Source organism: Amphiura filiformis, chromosome 3 (genome assembly GCF_039555335.1).
Source record: "Amphiura filiformis chromosome 3, Afil_fr2py, whole genome shotgun sequence".
Lineage (NCBI taxonomy): Eukaryota > Metazoa > Echinodermata > Ophiuroidea > Amphilepidida > Amphiuridae > Amphiura > Amphiura filiformis.
Genome location: NC_092630.1, coordinates 4,454,587 through 4,478,441, shown reverse-complemented (window position 1 = coordinate 4,478,441; position 23,855 = coordinate 4,454,587). Strand labels below are relative to the sequence as shown.

Sequence of the window (23,855 nt, the reverse complement as noted above, 5' to 3'; positions counted from 1 at the left end):
GAACAAACTTTAAACCTTATAATTGTATTTTGTAAAAAGGTTGATTAACTATTTCACTTTTTTGCAGTACTCAATTTTGATTTTGACAAGTGGTTGAAAAACTTTAGACTAGATAAAATCGGATTTTGCTTCAATATCATATTACGATGGTTAAAAGGTTTACTGCTAGTTGTAAGAGTTATTGGGTTAGGATTTAGGTTATGGTTAGGATAGGTTTAGATTATGCATTAGGATAGGATAGGGTCAAAGTTGAGTGAGCGCAATAACAATCCCTATAAATTTTTCAAAAAACATATTTGCCTCCCCCATCATGCCCCCTTCAAAAAAAAAAGAGACGACACTGAACACATACACACAAGGACAGACACAGAACATATGAATGTTGTGCAATTGAGTATGTACCTCTTTCTCTGGCTTCTGATGAACCAATGAATCCATTGTTATACAAACAAAGAAAGCATTTCATGAAAGTTAGAAGCAAGAAATGAACAAATTATAATTAGTATACCCAACAAAAGCATTAGTAAACAAACCCAATACAGTAACACAATAATGATACACCAATGTAAGAAAGACATGGTTTTATAATATCTAAAAAAGAAATAATACTAACAAATTAACAAGTGTCGTAAAAAATAATCTTCTAAAATAGTCACAATTTGATCAGTTTTTAAATATTGAGTTTTTTACAATTTGCATCATGTGACGTCAAAATTGATCATTGTTAGTTCAATTGGTTCACGCTATCTGTGTTTGGAACTATGATCAAAATGATCATATCATAAGGCCAAGAAAAAAAAATTGTTTGCTTGCCCTCAAATGAATTTTAACAATTTGGTCGGTCGGTCGGGATTTCTTTTTTTTTTTCTTTTTTTTTTTGATTACTAGCAAACTCTACTGTTTGTATTAATTAAGGCTCAAAATATGAAAAATCAGACAATTTTGGTGTCAAAATGAATCAACTACCATTACAAAACAACTAAAATGTTGAACACAAGCTCTAAAGTATTTTTTTTTACATCTTCAGAATGTAAAAATTTGAAAAGAAACAAAAAACTTTTTCAGGAATTTCCAAATATAGGGTCGGTATTCTTTTGTACAGTAAATAGAAAAAAACCACCTTTTTCTGATTTTTTAAATTAGGGTCGGTCTGGGTTTTTTTTGGCCTAAATGCAATAGGTGCTCAGATCAAGCGTGAACCAATAACTACGGTATGACAGCAAATAGTGTTCAATCTCATTCTGAATGATTAAGTTAACAGAAAAAATGTCATGTAAAATTAGAAAATGAATCTTTGTAAATGAATTATTATCTATTGTTCTGCAAATTTACCTTCTCCACTTATGCCAAGAAAATCAGATATTGACATGTTTAAACAATCAAAACAGGTCCCATTCGTTCTTAAAGTTTTGGGAGATTTTTTTAATGCATTCAAATATTACATTCAGTCTGTGTCAACTTTCATGATTTTACACAAGATTCGTCATATCCACATTGCTGTTTTTTATGTTAAAGTCTGCATTTTTGTATAAACATGTCATAAACTATCATAAACTGTTAAACTTGGGAGTTTAGTCATATATCATGTTTGGTTTTCAAAATACTCACACAATGGACATTGTTAACAAATATGAATAGTTTATGCAAAACAATGAAAATGACTATAAATCTCCTCAAAGTCAATTAAATTAGTACTTGTATCAACAAACTTGGGCTTTTAATAATTCTTATAGTGCTGTCAATAAGAAAATGTATGGAACCAGCAAAAAGTTGGTATATGTAACTAAATATTCAACAAAGATGGATCACAACCAACGACAGGTACCACATCTGCTCTGCTAATTAATTGACTACTAAAATTGGACTGAAATTGAATCTTGTAATTCTATTTGATGCACAGATTGAGCTATACAGTTGACATCCATACAACCCTATAGAAGACATTGCCTTAATCATAGGGAGTGTGGATTTCAAATCTACATCCTGTATGAAAGATTAGGGCCATGTCTTCCACAGGGGGAATGACTTTCAACTGGAACAGCCCATAAGACATATAGGACTTACCACAGGCATGTGTGCTAGTGAAATGCATTTTCCGAGAGATTTTCGAGAACCTAATTTACTACTAGGGGGTAATTTGTTGCTGTCTTCAAGTGTAGACTGTAATGCACAGTGAGTAAGCGTACATAGGGTCCATAAGGTAGGCAGGAAAATAATAGGAATAAATTAGTATAAATAATTGCAAAATGATTAGTACTAGGGGTGGCACATATTTAAACTTTCAGTTATCATTAAAATATGATGTGTATAATTCTCAGAGCTACTCAATTATATTCATCTTTATATATTATCATTTCAAAACATTTAGTGGATAAAAATTTAATATGTTTACTAATTCAACAAATTATTGTGAAGTTACTTTGTTAAAATGAAATCACAATTGGCAAACACAAAATACCATATACAACAATGACACAGAGCGCATAAACATGCATTTTTGATTTAGGGAAACTAGCTGAGGTAATGAAGGATTAATGTATATAAAGTGAAATCTGAGGTCAATTTCACAAAGAGGCGAATGATCAAGAACAGGGCATTATACATTTAGGGATTCAATCATGTTAAACAGTGGTTTATCATCTGCTTATTTAATATCAAAAAGGCAGCGGGTGTTATGCCAAATTTAAGCGCTTACACATAATGCATATACTTCCGTTAACTTGTGTTTGCGCGGAATACGCTAATGTAAAAGTGTGGATTCATCACCATTTGACAATGGTTGGGAAGAGTTGTCAAAGGAATAAAGTAAAGCTCATGGGTCGCATAGGCCTACCTGATTGTATTACCCAAAGATTTTATCAAAAGTATACTTTTCATCAAGTAAGCTGATGATAATGATGATGATGATGATGATGATGATGATGATGATGATGATGATGATGATGATATCTGAATTTTTCAAAGATATTACACCCAAAAATTACAGACTCAAAGTTGCACCTAATGCTATAGTAAATCCACCATCTTGATTTGTTGCATAGGAGGGCAAATAGTGTACCACTGACATTTATCAGCAATGGCCCAAAATTGAACGATAATTTGCATCTTTAAGCTTCATTCTTATTCAATGGGTGCGTCTTGTAAAGAATTCAAGTAATTTGATTGGTTTTCTGGTGTATAATATCTCACAATAGTTGATAGTGATATTAGTCAGGGCGCTAGCCGCCACGCAACGGCGCGCACGCTTGCTTGTTCTCCTCAATGATCGCGCGATAATGCGTTCAAGCGTAATACACGCGCGAGAACTAAGAACGCGATTCGGCGGCTTAGATGTTCGTGATGGTTTCGTTCATTTAAAACAACAGGGATGTCCTCACAAAAGTAACTTTATTTTTTTGCTGAAAAAAGGCAGTTTTCTCGCAAAAATTACATTAAAACTGAATAAGAATGAGAATAAAAGATAAGATTTTGTCTTTTGCCTATCCAATATCGTGTCATAATGGATGGGCTGGCCAATATTTTTATCGTAGTGGATACCTGCGCCGGCATCCACTACTTAGTGTTACAATGGTTTGCGCATTCAGCACTTAGTGCATATTTTTGGCACAACACAAACACCCCCACACTGTGGATTAATACACTCCTATATCGAAGTAGCCTATCAGAAAAGTGATTAGAAAAGCACGCAGTGTGCATTGATTATGTGTAATGGCACTACGCGCAGTGATTTCACTTAGGATCAATTCATTTTTCGGGTGGGTTGATGCATTTATATTTTTTTGTTATAAAAACAGCTAAAATTGCATTTTCCCTCCTCGTGAATGAAATAGGTTAATAAATGTGTATCACTTGTTGCTTGAAAAATTATGCAAAATAATGCACTTGTACTGAGATGTTGATGCGTCTAATGCACTCAACCCTTCGCGGCTTGTGCATTAGACGCATCAATATCTCAGTACGCACACATTATTTTATACAATTTCAATCTCAACAAGTGATACATGTTTATTAACCTATAATCAAAGTTTGCTGGGTGCATAGGGAAATAATCCAGAGGTACATTAAGTTGCCTCTATGAGCAACACACAAACATGGCAGAGTTGGTACTCTTTGTTCTACCTCATTCGTATTGTCAAAATTGCCTCCTTCGGCCTGATTGGATCAGATCATGCACATGCATGACAATGGGCTTATCCATTTAAAATTCACACTCCCCCTGTGGAAGATTTTGGAAATATCTTCTGCAGGGGGAGAATGAATTTCAAATGGAATGAACACATTAGATTGCTCAATTTGAAACTCACCCTCCACTCTGTGGAAGATTCAGGTTGAATCTTTCTCAGAGGGTGTATGAAATTCAAATGGAACTCCCTAATGTGTTAATTCCATTTGAATTTTATACTCCCCCGTAGAAGATATTTCCAAATTCTTCCACAGGGGTAGTGTGTATTTTAAATGGATGAGCCCAATATAATTACATACACTCATGCAAGGCACATGCCAGGTAGCATTGGCAATGCAAAATGGCAATGGATTTAGTGTTGTATAATGGTATATAGATCGGTGCAAAACAAGATGTGGAAACATGTGAGACAACAGCTTGACATACAGAAAGACAATCAGAGAGACAAACACATGACATAAAGTATGCCACTCCCCACCTATTGTCTTATTAACCCCATGAGAACTACCTGCCGATTGGCTAAAAAGAAGTTTCCATTATCAATTGGATCAATCAGCAACATTGTTAGAATAATTTCCCTACGCAAACAAAATTGGGGTGAATTATTTGCAAAGCTCCTTCTGATTGGTGATTAAAGTAAAGATATCATGTAATTAACCAATCAGAGAACAATGTTAGATCGGCAGGTAGTGCTCAGGGAGTTAAAATGACCACCCACTTCTAAAATATTGCAGGTTGTCAACTTCTCCCAACATTTTTTTCAATGTCCCCTCCCCCAACTGGTCAACTAATGTTTCTTGAGATAAAGAAATACTGTACCCATTGTAGAGTTGTGCTGTGGCCATGGTTATTAACATATCACACATTAAACCACTCATTTTATTATTTATAACTTAAAACAACATTAAAGAAAGCCTAGGTTATCTCCTGTTATAATTTTTTCTATTACTGTTATTCATTGACACATAAAATACACAGTTAGACTCCCTCTGAAAATAATTTTATTTATGCCTAATGGTACTCAAATCTTACATTTATCCATGTAAGAACTACAAACATGGTAAATGTACCTCCGAAGGTACTTCTGACCAAAATATATACCGTCACAATCCTTTTGCACTTAGTGACATGCGCATCATCATTTGATTCCAAGTGACTTGATCAGCCAATACGAAAGAAGCTGATATTGTTGATACGATTCAATCAGCCAATCAATCACTATCAGTAACATATATCTGAAAAGTCGCTTGCTAAATCCGTAAAATTTTCTGAAAGAATTTTGATATGGCCTGTAATCAGTAGGTGACAAATGGCATGTAGCTATATCATTTTTTACCCCGATATGGCAGTGACGACAGTGCGCATTTCAGTGGGTGAAGCTTCAAATCGCTAGCACTCGCTGAAAAGGCTGGCGCACATATGCTTAAAGACACCGCATAGATACACAAGCGACACAGCTGCCTCAATATGTTGACGTCACTGCCACATCAGGGTGTAAATTGGTATAGGAATGAATAGAGTAGCTTGGCCACAAGTAGCCTTGACAGAGTCTGGCTGCGAAAGTGCAAAAAGATGTGACGGGGGAAACATGCAGAATTCTGCACCAGTGACGGGATTTTACCTACAAAGTTGGTGTTAGCCCTTTTGCTGACCTAAGTGTAGACATTGCCGGCTAAGCTTACGTACTTACATTTCAAAATGCACAAGGGTCACGATACACATTTCACAAGGCTCACAAGATGCCACAGAGATGGATGCAAAACATCTGTTTTCAAAATGGTAACCTAACTTACTTGAGATTTCTTAATTGTGAGACACGCTCACTTGCCGTCCCTCTTTACCTTATGGCCGACATTGGGCAAGGAGCGCCCTCTTATGATTCGCAGCATTCTGAGCTCGTGTTCAGACAGAGAACCTATGGATTTTGGTGAAGAGAAGTCCATGCTGTTTGTATAGCCTGTGTAGCCATTGGACAGATAACTGCCGTCGGAAGCTAGAAAATATAAATTGTGGAACATGGTATGATTTGAAATGATAGTTATAACGTAATTTTTAAATAATCAATTTTTTTCAAACTGATTTTCTCTGGTAACACAGCATATTATGTAAGCATATTGGTTAAGGGAGTATTTTAGATACAATAAGTCATCATGATTATCATCTTCATTGACATAGGGATGAAATCAAACTCTACAGGCGGTTACCGGCGGTTGAACCACGTTCCATTGTTTAGAACAGTGGCATAGATTTATTTTTGACATTGGGGGGATGGGGTCGGAAATAATTCTTGAAAGTATAGTATATCAAGCACCTTTGGCAACAGAAAAAGTTAAAATTACAAGTGTGCGAGAAAAAATTTACCATATTGAAGCTAAATTGATGAAATATGGTGCAAAAGTGGAATAAATTTGTGCGAAGCGCGCAAAAATTTGTACTTTTGGGGCTAAAATGGCCAAATATGAGGTTAATTTGGTCAGAAAACCACATACAGGCGTCAACATTGGGGGGATGATTGTATGGACCATCACCCCTGGTAAAATATTGGGGGGGATTTATCCCCACCATCCCCCCGGGATCTACGCCTATGGTTTAGAACAATAGAAACTGGCTCCAACCGGACAGAACCACCCAGAACCGGCAGCTGACTGCCTGTCGAGTTTTGATTTGATCCCTAACATTGTCATTAATAACTGCTATCATCATCATCTTCATCATCACTATCATCATCATCGTCATCATCATGTAACTTACCATCACTGTACCATGAGGGACTTATGAGGTCCCTGGCATTTTGTGGAAGGGAACTGGATTTTTTATATGCATCCATCTGCAAGAGAGAAAGAAAACAAATCAAGAAAAGCAAAATTAGGATTTAATAATACTAGGTTTACAACATGATCATTTCTTGCCCTGACCAACCCAATCTACACATATATAAACACCACACCCAAACCCACATACTAATGCACTCACACTTCAACAACAGGTAAGGACAATCCGGACTACCTATGCTACCTTGTAGTCAGCTATGGGTAAGAATTGAGGGTATTCTGATCAAAAACAATTCTGGAGCACATCTCACAAAAAATACAGTGTGAGAGTATCAGTATTAACTTTATTTCAACCAAACATCTCAATAAATAATTAGTAGGTTTTTAGCGGGTTCGCCGTCGGACAAGTTTAGAACTGTCAAGCTTTCGTCAGAGTAGCTCTGACTTCTTCAGGACAAAGTACCTAAGAATGAGACATGTAGACCGCCTTTGTCTACTGATGACTCTGAAAAGAGCCGTTTGCTGAAGACTGCCCCTTGTCAACAGAAACTAGCAGATCTCGCCTATCTGCTGATTTTGTAAGTTTTGGTGGCTCTGAAAAGAGCCGTGCAATGAAGACTGCCCCTTGTCTACAGAGAACTAGCAGATCTCGCCTATCTGCTAATATAAAGGTTTTGGTGGCTCTGAAAAGAGCTGTTTGCTGAAGACTGCCCCTTGTCTACAGAAACAAGCAGATCTCGCCTATCTGCTGAATTTGTAAGTTTTGGTGGCTCTGAAAAGAGCCGTTTGCTGAAGACTGCCCCTTGTCAACAGAAACAAGCAGATCTCGCCTATCTGCTGATTTTGTAAGTTTTGGTGGCTCTGAAAACCCCGTCGTAAAAGCCTATCCCACAATCTCAATAAATGGTCACATTGGACTGAAAAACACTTTTTCTTCCTGGAAGCCTTTGTGTTAACTCTGGCAACTCCTGTACCAAACAGCCTTAGTAGGAACCTGGCGTGTATCATGCATATAAGCAGAGTTTAGTTCCCAATGTACTCCAGACAAGACACAAACACCCCCAATCATCCCCCATGTCTGAAGTGCCATTAACCGTAAAACATAACTTTTTGGGCAACGTTTTGTGAAAATTTGCCTTTTTGAAACTGAAATTGCTACAAAAATGTTAAATTTGTTCACAATGCGAGCTAAGCGCCTAAAATATTTGAGGGGGTCATGAAAAAAGGGGTCATTGGGTGACAGATTTGCAAAATAAATCTGAGGGATTGAGTGAGTATAACAACATTATCACAGATCTGGATATTCACTTAAATAAAAGTTTAGCTTCTTACATGACAGGAGCTAACATGATTATCAACATCTGATTATTGCTGGATGAATAATCTACACCAAGACATCATGATTATCATCACCGCTTACTCCCGCTTACTAAACACTCCCGCTTACTAAACACTCCTTTTACTAACCGCCTCCGTTTACTCAACTAGCGGGGACCCGCGCAAAGCGCGGGTCTCCCGCTAGTGTCTGAATAAAGATAGCGGCAAGTCATAATTCTCCTCCTCTGTTTCTATTACCCAACTCACACCCCGACTCACACATCCCTCCACCCCCTGTATATGGCTTTACCTATATCTTCCACAACTGGAGTGAGTATTTCAAATGGAAGTTACCCAACTGTCTATTCTATTTGAAACTCATACTCCCTCTGTAAAAGACTTACGCTAAATCTTCCACAGGGGGACTGTGGATTTCAAATGGATTCGCCCATTACAATAGCAAACATGGACAGCAGCAAGCCTTTTGCATTCTTAATCCAAATGCAGACACACAGACTTCCTGCACATTCTTGTTCACAATGTGTTTTTATGCTTTTATGTTTTTAGATGGAAAAATTCAACAAAACAAAATGTTTTTCCTAATACTTACAACACTAGTGTAGCGCATGGTATTTGGAAGGGTTGAACTTCTTGGTGCTGAAGTGGCAGCTGAAAAATAAAGTTGAACAAATTATGAGAAAAGTAATCAATCTCTGTTTGTGATCTGACATAACAAGTTTCTTGAGGGCTTACACATATATCACTAAGATCATCATGTACCAACGAGTGGATAGGATACTTATTTTACCATAAATAATATTAAATATTTCCCCTGCTAAAGTGGTCTAGCTGTCACATGCACTGTAGAACAATGAAGTACACCACTGGTGGATCCAGGAAGGGGCTCATGAGGTGTAAGCATCTCAGCAAAAGTATGCGTATGAACCTAATTTAAGGTACTGCAAACTACAGCCTCCCTATCCCCCAACAGTGTAACCATTAAAAAAAATCCTAGATTCATCAGTGAATAGAATGAGTTGTTTCAGTCAAATAATAAGTCAACATACATGTATACAGAATAATGCCGTGCTCTTATGTGACTGCTTGATAACTTGCATTTGACATGACAATGTGGCTTACTGTAGGTAAACTTGCATTTGACATGACAATGTGGCTTACTGTAGGTAAACTTGCATTTGACATGACAATGTGGCTTACTGTAGGTAAACTTGCATTTGACATGACAATGTGGCTTACTGTAGGTAAACTTGCATTTGACATGACAATGTGGCTTACTGTAGGTAAACTTGCATTTGACATGACAATGTGGCTTACTGTAGGTAAACTTGCATTTGACATGACAATGTGGCTTACTGTAGGTAAACTTGCATTTGACATGACAATGTGGCTTACTGTAGGTAAACTTGCATTTGACATGACAATGTGGCTTACTGTAGGTAAACTTGCATTTGACATGACAATGTGGCTTACTGTAGGTAAACTTGCATTTGACATGACAATGTGGCTTACTGTAGGTAAACTTGCATTTGACATGACAATGTGGCTTACTGTAGGTAAACTTGCATTTGACATGACAATGTGGCTTACTGTAGGTAAACTTGCATTTGACATGACAATGTGGCTTACTGTAGGTAAACTTACATTTGACATGACAATGTGGCTTACTGTAGGTAAACTTGCATTTGACATGACAATGTGGCTTACTGTAGGTAAACTTGCATTTGACATGACAATGTAGCTTACTGTAGGTAAACTTGCATTTGACATGACAATGTGGCTTACTGCAGGTAAACTTGCATTTGACATGACAATGTGGCTTACTGTAGGTAAACTTGCATTTGACATGACAATGTGGCTTACTGTAGGTAAACTTGCATTTGACATGACAATGTGGCTTACTTTAGGTAAAACATACCACAATATGAGCAACACATTCACATGAACTGGAATTTGTTATTAACTTGTAGGTAAGCAAGGAGTTTGTGCACCTGGTGCACAAGGTTCCTGGTTCAGTCCCCAGCAGAGACTGACATCTGGTGCACCAAAGCCCTAGTTCAATCCCCAGCAGGAATTTACTAAACACTGGGCTGGGAACAAAAATAATCTGCATCTAATTGGTAACAATTGACATAGATTATCCATGGTACATTTGGAATTGGGCTATTAAGCATGAGAGTACCATGTCCTTTGGAGGGGATACATCAGTTAAGTTAATGATCATCATTACAATGTTTTTTGCAAGGAGCAAACGAACCTTTTACTGTCCAAGTACAGATCTCAATAATAAATCAAGTTGATATAAAGTTGATAAGTTAGTATCTACACCCAGTCTAATAATTGTAAGTGCGCATGTTGGGGGATTCTGAAATGGAAAACTAGGCTTTGCGGGACTCTTTTACATATTTTAGACTTACAAACTTACTGCACAAAACATGTTCATGAAATAAATTATGATAACATATATATGATTACTGATCACAATAAAAGAGATCAGGCCCGTAGCCTGGGGGATGCAATGGGGGTAACATCCCCCCATACCCATAAACCTGTAAAAGGTCTGCTTTATCTGCAAAAAAGGGAGCAAAATTAGGCCAACAATGTCATGAACTTTCGGTGAAATTTGTTTAAAAATAGGGTCCATAAGTCAATTTCAGAGTAGATTAAGGTCTACTTTTATAAAGATTTCTCTTGAAAAGATCTATATTTGGAAAATCTGTACTCCCTATAATTCTGGCTATGGGCCTGTAAGAGAGCATCCTACATGTACATGTCTGAATATAAAAATGCTATATAAATAAGTTGATAAAAGGAGAGTGTCTTTTTCTACATCAAAAACATGCAGATGACAAATTGCTGTATTCAGCAATAAAATAATAAATAAATAATCAATCTACAATGACAAATGATTAAATTTTAATTTAATTTCACCAGAGGGGGAAGAAAGTTCAAATTTTGGCCAACATGTATGATGAGGGCTATCCATGGGTTCATTAAAGAGGGTGGTCAAATTTGCTTTTGAGCCCCCCCCCCCCAATCAGTTTGTTTAATCTTTCTTTTTGTAGCAATGTAAAGTTGTATGTATTGTGTCCGCTTTTTACTATGGAAAAAGGGGTTCAAATTACCATGCAAATAGTGGAAAGTGTTGGTCTACGGTGACAGATTCCGCATGCCCCGTAAGGGGACTAGACATGCAGTGGTAATGCCAGAAATGTTCTTCTGAAGGGAAATAGAAGTGCAAAGGTATTTTGCAAAGGATAGGTAATCCTAAAATTGGTGAAAAAAAGTTTGACAGTTCAGATCACAATGAAGAATTTCCTACGTTTTTGATCACAATGAAGATTTGTGTGGGTTCGGTTTTGAAGGGATGCTCTTTGATTAAAGGGGTCAAATGTGACGTGTCATGTCAAAAGGAGACACTTTTGGGCAGGTTATCAATTTTGAGGTTTCTACATATCTTAAATAAAGAGATATTTTGCTCCACATCGCCGTTTTTTCCAATGAAATCGGACATTCCTAAGTGAAGATATTGAGTTCATAAATTATGGTAGGCCCTATTATAAAATTGAAAACTGAGATATCGGCCTTTAAAATTATTATTGACAATGTTGAGAGTAGGAATTACCTGCAAAAATGTGTCAAAAATATAAGATGCCAGTTATATTCCGGTCTATAACTATCTGACAATATTTTTAACATTAACAACATCACAAATTTGCAAAAATCCAAATTGTGAAAAAATCACCCACGGGCAGATTTTTGGCTATTTCTCCATTTATGATCCTGCCCAAAAGTGTCTCCTTTTGACATGACACGTCACAAATGACCATTTCTAGCCTGACCCTGCAGCACCACTGCTACTGTATTATAGTCCTAGTATCATTAAGAATTGACACATTCAAACCTCACTTGGGTATTCCAGTTGAAATCCTTACACCCCCTATGGAACACATGCCCTTAATCTTTCACACAGGGAGTGTAAATTTTAAAAGGGGTTACCAAAATGGGTGACTCCATTTCAAATCTACACCCCCTGTGTGGGAGATTATAGTCATGTCTTCTACAGTTGGTGTATGTATTTCAACTTGAATAGCCCATTACAGTAAAATTTCCACATGCTTCAATCAATTTAGCTCACTCAATGAAACAAACAAAACAAAACAATATCAAGTTGCCATGCACAGGATTGGTCTTTTATAACACAACCAATTAACACACTTGACTTGTATTTTTTCCTTTTTGCAGCAAAAGCAACAAATTTGTCAACAAAAGATCACATCCAAATTTATGAAAGTTGCTGACAGAAATTTAACAATGCACAAAACAGGCATTGGGATGCAAAGTTAGTATCGGACACAATCTAGGTTAGTATGGTCATAACCAAAGAATTCAACTGGAGAAGGTGGACTCAGCCATAATTGTGTGACATTCATTACTAAAATAGTGTCACTCAAGCACCCGACATATTTAATTTTAGCACTTGTTTGACCATTTACAATGTTACACTGTCATTCCACCAATTCATTTGCTTATAGTGTCACATGCTCAAACCTATGTCAAATAAATCATAGATGCTACTTATCATTCAATTTTCTCTATACATCATTTTGAGCCCCATGGATGACAATCCACATGGTGGAATATGCATGGGGCTTGATTTGAGTCCACCTACTCGTAATAAGATTCTATAAGTCATGACATGTAGACATTCTTTCAAATACCGCATATGCCGAGTGAAGTTCACAATTTTGAGCTAGGAGTCTATTACATATTCTACCCATCAGGATTGCCACAATGAACTGTATAACACAATTGGACTATAAGCCTCGGAAAACCCAATTTTGTCAAACTGATAATTCCCACTCAATCAATGGATCATGGTAGACACCCATCCCAACTTATGTGTACATTTTATTTATTATTTGCTTTAGTCTAATTTTGTACATCTTATGGAATAAAACACCCTCCACCCTTTCAAGAAGATGAAATCTTTCGAGGAAATCTAAGCATGCATTTCATTCCCAAGTTCCATTCTTTGTAATGCTCTAAAGTGCATTCAGAGATATATTTTCATCTTCAAATTTGATTTTCAGATACTTTATGAGTTACAATGCTGAAGGAAGTTGGTCTGTATGGTCTGATGAAGATAGTGTTGGAAATAGGCTTAACTTTTTGTGGACCTGAACTCAACTGTAAAATTGACACATGACACATATGTATCACAGTTTGAAGATTTTATGTTACACTGGTCCACATTTTGTGACACTTAATCCCCTGGACACTATTGGTCATCTAACAGCATTTCTGATTGGTTGATTGAAATGCCCATTTCAATTGCCAATTATGACTAGGCTTTAAACTATTTATGGTCAAACTTGCATTTGCAGATGATCTTATTAATACCCTCCTTGATTGGTTCAAAATTGGACACAATATTCATTTTGGCCATACCGCGGAAACATGGCATGTTGCCTCAGGGGATCAACGCTAAGTCAGGTACCGTGTGAGCAAACTCAAAAATAGCGCAAACAGCGCGAGCGTACACAAAAGAAACTTTGCGCGTCAGATAAGCGATGTCGCCAGGTCTGTACGCTGTACCGGTGTCAGCTGAATTCGAGTACACTTAGAGGGCACAGGCATGGAAAATTCCAATCTGTGTATTAATAATCTAAGATTTTGGCCAATCGGCAGGTAGTTCTCATGGGTTTAAGCCAGACTTCAAAATTGATGATAAAGTCAGCATTGAACATGTTGAATAAGTCTTGCAGACGACTTTGGTAACAGGATTAACATCTCAGCAGACCTGCTGTGATTTTCACTGGTTTGGGGGCCAACCTTTTTTCTAATACTGGATTGAGATATAGGTAACATCTCTCTAAATGCATTGTGGGATATTGGAATATGTAACTCAGTATCACTTGTATTTTTGGGAGAAACTGTTCATGGACAACCCAGTTTCAAAATACCACCTCTAATAGTACAAACAAGTGATTTCCCTTCATTATTAATATTTTAGGCATTAGTATAGCACCAATCAAAGTTACAGTGTACCATCTTTAGAATGGAGGTGTGCTCTTGAAACCCTGCAGCTCAAAATAACTACATCGGATGAAACCTGCAGTGTGCTTGGGCACCCTAAAAACATTCAGTTCATTATTGATCAAATCATATAGTAAAGAAAGTGTTTCATATGCAATTGTGTTCTGCTGTAGTAGTTTCAAGTCAGTGGGACAACTTAATATTTCTACCCTGTTTAAGTTGGCCCCCATTTTCCCCCCAATTTTATCAGTTTCTTATTTTAAAAACACTCATTTATTAGGAGCATTTTTCCATTTGGCCTTATCAAGAGGTGTATTTTAAAACCAGGATACTATTTAGTATAAAAAGTAGGGCCTAGAAGATTTATACCCTGTTTAAATAAAACAGACAATATATGAAAAGAATAATAAAATTACATTAATAATAATATAATACTTCAAACATTAATATTATAAATTGGGTTTAGAAACATATCACAGCAAACCCAATTATGGTCAAAAGCCAAGTTATAAAAATCAGAGGACAATTTTTGGAATACGGCATCTATTCTAGTAAGATATCCCACACCATTTTGAGAGGCATAACAACTAAGCTGTGGAAGGAGACATAACTGTTGAATTCTGCTCCTCTAGTTCAAGTTAGTTGCTATGCCCCATTCTTAGCTAGCTGCTACATCCATTATGAATGACCACATTCACTGCAATGGAGGGAGGGAGAAATGAGCTACTGGCAGTGGCGGCACCAGCATGGGCACAACTATTCCCTCAACCCTACCTCACCCCCCGGGCCTCACCCACTTATGGATGAAAGCTTTCCTCCCACCTCCACTAAGTTTTCAAACCATTAGTCAGATCAGGAAATAGGGGACATCTTCAACGTTGGGTAAAAAAATGAAAACTTTTTGACAAATTGTCAAAAAATTTACCCCCCTCCACCCAGAAAAAGAATTCTGGTGCCGCCACTGGCTAATGGGTTATAGGATTGGTTGAACATTTGATAAAAACAATGCTGAAAAGCACCAAATTCAAACATGCCAAACAAAATGCTGCTGAATTCAACAGACATGACAGCCATTGCAAAGCAATGTGCCAAGCTAATGTGTCACCTCTTATTAGATGCAGTGGTGTGTAATAGTGACGCTGTCGTTCTCTCAGTGGCACTGTGAAAACAAGAGATAATTAAGCCATGACATGATACATCAAATATATGTTGCATCATGCTGCTATAAGCTTACAATTAAATGAATCTAGTCGGTAGTCAGAAATTCAATTGAATGAACAAATTGTGCTATTTTAGATGCACACATAATTCCATGCTTCTGCTGTGTCCCACAATCACACACTGAAGTTTGCATGTGCTATCACAGGCCAAGGGTCACAGGTTAGCCATGGGAATGCAGGCTTTTTTATCATGGTGTGTTCATTCAATTGCCTTTCCAAGTAAACTGATGCCCAAACTGACTTATTTCTATTGTATTAATGATGCCTATGAATTTAGCTCCAAAAGTTATACAAGGATTATAATATTGGCAGCAATTTTACTACGACTGCTTATTTTTCCAGTAATACAATAACTGTATTACTTGAAAAATAAGCAGTCGTAGTAAAATTACAATATATATCTACAATTCTGGCAACTACACTACACAACCAGGACACTTACTAGTGATTGACCTTTGACTCCAGACCAATGAAAAAGATCGTACTTTGCCTTCTTGCATCAAGGCTTGCATGAAGACATCCGATCCCTGTTCAATGTCCAACAGCGATTGTCAAGATAATGTCACCTACCTGTCACCATAACAATATCCAACCAGGTCATTGCACCTGTTGCGCATGGGCAACATTCCACGCATACCAGAGTATCAACAGGTGAATACAATTTGTATTAACCCCCCTGGACACTACTGGTCATCTAACAGCATTTGTGATTGGTTGGTAACTTGAAATGCTCATTTCAATTACCAATTATGACTAGGCTTTAAACTATTTATGGTCAAACTTGCATTTGCAGATGATCTTATTAATACCCTCCTTGATTGGTTTAAAATTGGACACACTATTAATTTTGGCCAATCGGCAGGTAGTTCTCATGGAGTTAAGAACAAAGAGAATCTCTTCTTTAAAAAGAGTCAAGACTCCACTATGTTTGTCTATGTGTCATTTGGGGAGGGAAAAACATGTACTTCTGGGTTATTTTAACATGTGCCCCGACATTAAACTTTGATTTTTAGTACATATTCATTCGCTTGTGTTCTGTATGCCAGCATACATGTTTGCGTTCACCATACATGTCCAAACCTTTGCAACGTTCAAGCTTAAAACAAGTATCGTTTCAATTTTGGGCATTTGCCTATAAATGACACAGGTACACTATTTCGGTCTCCATGTATGACACTCCTATATGGCACATTTACCATGGATGCTAGTCCGGACGCTCCCCAAGTCTTATCACTCACTTTGATTGTGATAGTACAAACTATTTGACACCCATATGACAAAATGCTGGTAGCTTCAATTCTCGCGTTTCTCAATACGATGTGCCTCAAGTGGTTGCTCTTGGCAGTCAAATTTTTGACTCCAGAGTCGACATTGTCGTTCTAGCTGCTACATTTTCCCATGATGCACTGCGTATTTTGGCCTCGACCCAGCGACCACTGGAGGTGCATCGTATTGTGAAACGCGAGAATTACTTACTTATCACTAGTTATAGGACATTAAGAGGTGCATCGTATTGTGAAACGCGAGAATTACGTACTTATCACTGGTTATAGGACATTAAGATAACTACCGAACCATGCACGAAAAGCAGAGATTAAAACTTACAGGCATTAACAGACGATTCATAACGAGTTCTAATTGGGGGCTCGTGGTCAGCTGCTGGTGTTCTTGAGGCACTGCGTGGATCTATGTTCTCCAGTCTACGCTTCTCCAATTCAGTCTTAATGATCTCTTTCCCTAAGAATGAGGGCATACGATTGACTTCGTCGTCAATCCGCCTCTGAACCTCTCTCTCCTCTCTCTGTTCTTCGTCCAAGTCTCCGAGTGATTTGCTTCGATGCCTGTCGATTAATGGTGGAAATGGTGGTCCGGGCCAGTCTTCTCTCTCCACTTTCGCCGGTGCACCTGGCGGTGGTTTCTTGGCGGCTGGTAGCCGGGATTGTTTGATGACGTCTAGTGATAGTGCTTCGTCTTTCATTGGTTTAGGTTTCGGTTGTAGTGTTTCAAATCCGCTTCTTCTTCCCCCTGATCTTGATCTCCCTTTAATAAGATATAAACAATAATACCGTAATATTCCGTCTACAAGCATATATATGCCTCTAAACGAGGTTTTTTTGACACAAGAGACAAGAGGCAGACACTCTCAACAAAAACGTTATTTGGTGTTTGAACAACTATATTACTGATAAAGGCGGCTGTACAAACATGTATATTTGTAACACCAATCTATTGCAATGTTTTTGAGAAGGGTATTGGCCTTTCATATCTTTCGTTTAAAAAAAACCTCGTTTAGAGGCATATATGCTTCTAGACGGAATTCTACGGTATTATAAGAAATTTAATATTCTAATAAAAATTACAGACAACTCATTTGAATGCAGTCATGGGAAGGAAAAGTGGCAATTTGTATGTGGACGATGATGAATTTTTAAATACACAGAATTTGGGCTGTATGACCAAATTTCACACAGCTAAAACATGAGCTATAATAACAATTTAAACACATATGGTGCATAATACTAATTACCACATATTTGACTCTGATTGGTTGCGATACTATCTATTGTTGTTGACTCATCTGAGAGGTCTGCGGGGCATCCCCCAGCTTGAAATACCGGGAGATTGAACAAAAATTGCGATGTGTATCTTCCTCTTGGCCTGTTTTAGCACAATTATCACCATTTTAGCATTAAAACTGCACATTTCTATGGGTATTTGTCCCAGTAAAGTCATTCTGGGAGAGAATCAGCAGGACAATTGTTAAATGTCCCCCCCCCCCCCCGAATTTAGTATACTATTATGTTATTCAGTATACCATTGCATTGAGGTCCACAAGGGTCTGACAGCATGCACATAACAATATTAACATAACACTGACCACAGAAAAAATTTCTGAGGGGTTAGCGCAAGAAGGCTCATCCACAATAGCTGCCCGGTGTAATACTTTTAAGTTAAGATATAATAGATAGGACAGAAATTGTCAAATGTTTACAGGGCAGCTATTGCAGATAGGACCTTCTTTATTATTATTAACTCACCTGCAGACCACTTCTTGACTTTCTGTGGTGTTATTCTCGGTGGTGACTTGTAAGAGAATTCTTGATCTGTAATGCAACATGTTTGGTCAAAATATGTTAATTTATAAAATCCATGAAAGTCTCATCAATTGATCATTTCCGTATATTCCGAAAGCCTTTGCGACTTAACACCTCATGACCACCAAATTTAAATGTGTGCCTCAACAAAAAGTCATAAGGGATTCAACCATAAGGGCTTTTAAGATTTACTGAAATGTGACATGATTAAAGGGAATGAGTCACATGTCGACCCTGGTCGAAAATGAGTTTTTCACATGTTTCTAAAGAGGACATTTAATGCTTTCAGAGACTGAAAACCCAATGTTGATACAACTTTTCTTTGCAAAGTTACATCAATTTATCAACCGCTGAAAACAATATAAAACAAAAGGATTTTAACACTTTCTTTGTTAATATCTCAAAATCAATATTAGCGACATTCGACTCATTTCTCTTGATCGTGTCACAAATGGTCTATTCATATGGTGCATTCAAACCTTCATGAATCCCCATGAATCAGTGGCGACAACTCTCTAGTCCTAAGGTTCGCTAGTCTGAACACATAATTTACCATTCGCTAGTCTGAATTCTGAAAAAGGTTCGCTTGTCCGAATATTGTGTTCTCTAGTCCGAGGGTTCGCTAGTCCGAATAATAAATAAGGTTCTCTAGTCCGAATATAGAATAAGGCTTGCTAACCCTAACCCCTATTATATATTCGGACTAGCGACCCTTCGGACTAGAGAACCTTTGGACTAGTGACCCTTCAGACTAGAGAGAAGTCATGGAATCAGTTGAGTTACATCAACATGTACATTGACAAACATTACAATCTAGTTATGGTGATGACGAGTGGAAAGAGGAGTGACTTAGTGTGCCTACTGTCTATTAAGATAACAAAACATAGGGCTTTCCAACTTGATATCCAGCCACCCTCTATGGAAGTCATGGCCTTAATCTTCTACACAAGGAGTGTGAATTTCAAATGGGGTTATCTGAATGGGTGAATCCATTTAAAATCTATACCCCCTGAGGGAGATAAAGGTCATGTCTTCCATAGAGGGTGTATGGATTTCAACTGGAATAGCCCGCTAATTGTTGACATCTTAAACATGTACCTCATCATATTTTTTTAATATGGGCGAAATGTGAATCATGCCAGCTTCGTCTGAATCAGTTCAGACTGTAATGGAATTCGATTTGATCAAAGGATGACATCTAAAATGTCTTTGGTCTCAACCAAGTTAGAAATTCTTCTGAGATATTGACCTATGACCTCAGATATTGACCTATGACCTCACAGTATCCATGCAATTCCAAGTGATTCTGAGAGGTCATGTCACATACAGGAGATGAACTTGTTACATGATTAAATTGGAAATAGAGATATAACATATACATTCTAGAGTAGGAAACAACATTAAACCATGTTGTGCAATGCACTACAAGTAACTTCACAAAAAATCTGTGGACATCTGTCCATGTGAAAGGCAGAAGGGCCAGACTGATTGACTGAGCCCTTATTAAAGAGAATAAGCCCAATCGGCATTGGAAGTTTGCAATGCATTGTAGGACAGTTTTTGCAGTTTTGGGACACTTTGTCCTTTGACCTTTCAGAAAATTCAGAAATATTGGGTTTTTATGCGTACAAAATATAATCTAAAATGTTTTACAATATTTAAAACAAATATAAAAAATATTAGTATTTTATAAATTAATTATTTGGTATTTTTAATGATCAAAATTATGACAATAATAAGAAAATTAATAATAATTACGTAAATTTTCCCGATATGTCAGAGGTCAAAGTGTCCCAAAACTGCTCTCAAAAACCGGAAGTTAGAATGGCGATTGGGCTTATTCTAGATTACTGAATAAAACAGTAGATGTGTGGAGTATGTAAACCTGCAAATTGTATCCAATAACAGTAACTATATGGTAGAAATAGAAATCTTTGTCCTTATTTGTGATTCAATCCCAAATGAGCCTCATGCATATTCAAATTTTGAGTGCATCCTTCATGCATATTCATAACCCCAGTTTGTTGTGCATAAGTAACAATGGGCTATTCCACTTGAAATCCACATACCCCCATGGAATGCGTGACCTTAATCTTCTACACAGGGCATGTGAATTTCAAATGGGGTAATCTGAATGGGTGCCTCCATTTGAAATCTACACCCACTATGTGGAAGATTAAGGTTATGTCTTCCATAGGGGGTGTATGGGATTTCAACTAGAATAGCCCAATACTCCACTGATTCATTCTGTAGAATCCCATTATGGCATGCTGGGTAATTTCATTTCTGTGCAAAATTGCAGACTATCCTCACATACAGACAGAGGAAATCTATTTCATTTTGTGGACAAATTTGTGCTTTTGCCCAAGAAGATGTGCCAAATGTCTGACATATTTGACTGATTTACCATGAACCTGATGCAGATGTTACATTGTCCTATAGACCACTTGACATCATTGTTTATCAACAAAGGCGAGGGACTGGTCTATCAATATGCTTGAACAAACCGCTACACTGTTCAATGGCTTTCTTGTACTCTATGAAATGAAGTGAGCGATTTAAAATGCACGTGCCCTGAGCAAATTACGATGTGTACGCACAATGCAGGGTAAAGAACAATGAAAATTGCCACAATTTGTGCGCATACTGTCGGGCAATGACGTCACATGTCAAGTGGTCTATACTAGACATAAAGTACCTTTTTATATTTTCTCTCAGATACATAAGCCAAAGAAGTGTTAGCTACAACATACTCGCAATTCTAGATTCACATACATGTTAGTCACCTACATTACATTTGGAGAGTGTTCACTCTTCAAACACCATTGGGCTATTCCATTTAAAATCCACACTACCCCTGTGGAAGATTTTGGAAATATCTTCCAGGTGGAGTATGAATTTCAAATGGAATGAATACATTAGCAGCTCTATTTGAAAGTCACCTTCCTTCAGTGGAAGATACTCAGGGGGTGTATTCAATAGGGGTATGAACGTTTGGACAGTATTTATTTTGGGACATTAGAGCACACCAGACACATCGAATTGCATTCTGAATACGAAGAATGTCCTTCTGATATCAAATAATTTTAAAATCATTAAAATTGATATTTTTGATATTTAACAGTACTTGAAGTAAACTTTATAAATCTGATGATTTATACTTAAAGTGTATGTAGGTGGGATGAAAAGCCGACGATCAATTGAAAATTTTGACCTTTTCAGTATTGAAGATATGGATTTTTTTCCCAAAACACCAAAAAAAAATTAGGTCTTTTGGGAAAAAATCCATATCTTCAATATGAAAGGTCAAAATTTTCAATTGACCGTCCGCTTTTCCTCCCTGCTACATACACTTTAAGAATATATCATTAGATTTATATAATTTACTTCGAGGACTGTTATATATCAAAATTTGAAAAATATCAAATTTTTATAATTTGTCATAAAATTTGTATTATATTGTGATTTTCAAAAATGAAAATTATTTGATATCAGAAAGACATGCTTCAGTATTCAGAATGCAATTCGATAGGTCTGAGGTGCTCTCATGTCCCACAAAAAATACTGTCGAAACGCAATAAACGCTCATTTTAGATCCTTAATGTGTTCATTCCATTTGTATTTGTAATTCATACTCCCCTGTGGAAGATATTTCCATAATCTTCCACAGGGGTAGTGTGAATTTTAAATGGAATAGCACAATGTTGGGCCAAAGTAAGTATGGTGTTGTTTTTGTTTTAATTTTGCCATAGAAGGAACTGGAAATGAGGTATTCCAGTTGAAATCCAAACACACCCAATAGAAAGCACAACCTTAATCTTCCACATAGGGAGTGTGAATTTCAAAAGGAGTTACCATGAATGGGGGACTCCCTTTGAAATATACATGTAGGAGATTAAGGTCATGTCTTCCATAGGGGGTGTATGGATTTTAAACAGAATAGCCCGATGTTACTTTACATTGAATCTCACCAGACCATGTTTGTAACTACATCCCTGAGTGAACACTCAACACTGGTTGTAATACAGTTAGTAGTGGGATAACATTGACTGGTACCCTCATACTTTAGTTGTCAACAACACTCTTTCTGATGCAAAGATGCAGATGCTGTTCATTGGATTCCTGGAGGTACTCAGTATAAGGCCAAAAAAAAAAAATGTTGTGTTGCCCTCCGCGGCCGGGTCAAAATCGCGAAAATCTGGGCCCGGTTTTTTTTTTCAATTTTTTTTCTTTTTAATAATTTTTTTTTTTAACAAATGATTTTTTGTTATCATACATGTACCCCCAAGCCTATTCCCGGATCCCTGACGTTCACTAAAAGATTGTGCCCCAAGCCTGCACTTTAATTGGATAGTAGGACTGACTCATTGAAACCCAACAACATGGATGTTAAGTTAGGCCCTTCACAATTGATTTTGAGTTTCCTATTTCCCGCCCGCATCAAAAATTGATAATTGCAAAATATTTAATTATTTCATTTTTATCTGTCATTTTCTCTGTTAAATGACATTTTTGTTACATTAATTTGCTACTTTCTTACTTTGATCATGAATCAAAACAAACAAATAAAACACATATTATTATCAATGTATAAAATCAACCATAATTGCAATATGATCTGCAGTGCCAAAATGTACCATGCAGGATGTTGATCTTAGGCTGTGACCACTTGTTTCAAAATGAAGAAAATAATAAGTAATAAATAACTAATAATTAAGTTACCTCATGCCTTTTTTTAAATCTTTAAATAGTAAACTAGGAATTAATTGTGAAGGGCCTTAATATTAATATTTACTTCAATAAAATATTCAACATTGGGTAGAAAATACAGCCAATATTATGCATATGATTCTCTTCACTCATGTTACTGTGCAATAGTAGGTATCAAATGGTTGAGTTGCTAAAAAAAAAAAAAAAAAAATCCGCCGGCTGTACTACCAGATTTTAGGCTTGGGAGGGCAACACAACAATTTTTTTTTTTGGCCTAAGTGACCATACACTGGGATTTGCTGCAAACATGGGTTGCATTTTCAGCCATTTGGTATATCAATTATTGCTTTGCATGCCCATTTTGGTATATGGATTTTCAAAAAATTTTCTGAAAATTAATCCAAAATAATTCAACTGCAGGCAAAATTTTGAAATTTGCCAAATATTTTGGGAAAAGTTGTAAAACTATGGTAATTTGGCCAAAAAATTGGACTTTTGGTAC

General features: G+C 36.9%; 1 protein-coding gene across 10 annotated transcripts in view; it reads right to left on the bottom strand.

Moving 5' to 3' along the window:
- The window catches only part of LOC140147895 (actin-binding LIM protein 2-like), a 428,263-nt gene that overhangs the window by 5,479 nt on the left and 398,929 nt on the right, over positions 1-23,855 (bottom strand). For 8 of the 10 annotated variants that reach the window (XM_072169674.1, XM_072169676.1, XM_072169673.1 and 5 more), the window contains 6 exons: positions 18,587-18,652; positions 17,154-17,588; positions 15,434-15,487; positions 8,882-8,940; positions 6,935-7,010; positions 6,025-6,176 (listed from right to left, as the gene is read on the bottom strand). In XM_072169674.1, the coding sequence (XP_072025775.1) occupies positions 6,025-6,176; positions 6,935-7,010; positions 8,882-8,940; positions 15,434-15,487; positions 17,154-17,588; positions 18,587-18,652 (842 nt within the window). Of the gene's footprint in view, positions 1-2,045; positions 2,161-5,976; positions 6,177-6,934; positions 7,011-8,881; positions 8,941-15,433; positions 15,488-17,153; positions 17,589-18,586; positions 18,653-23,855 lie in introns of those variants that run through there. The other 2 variants (XM_072169680.1, XM_072169678.1) reach the window with 2 other exon arrangements.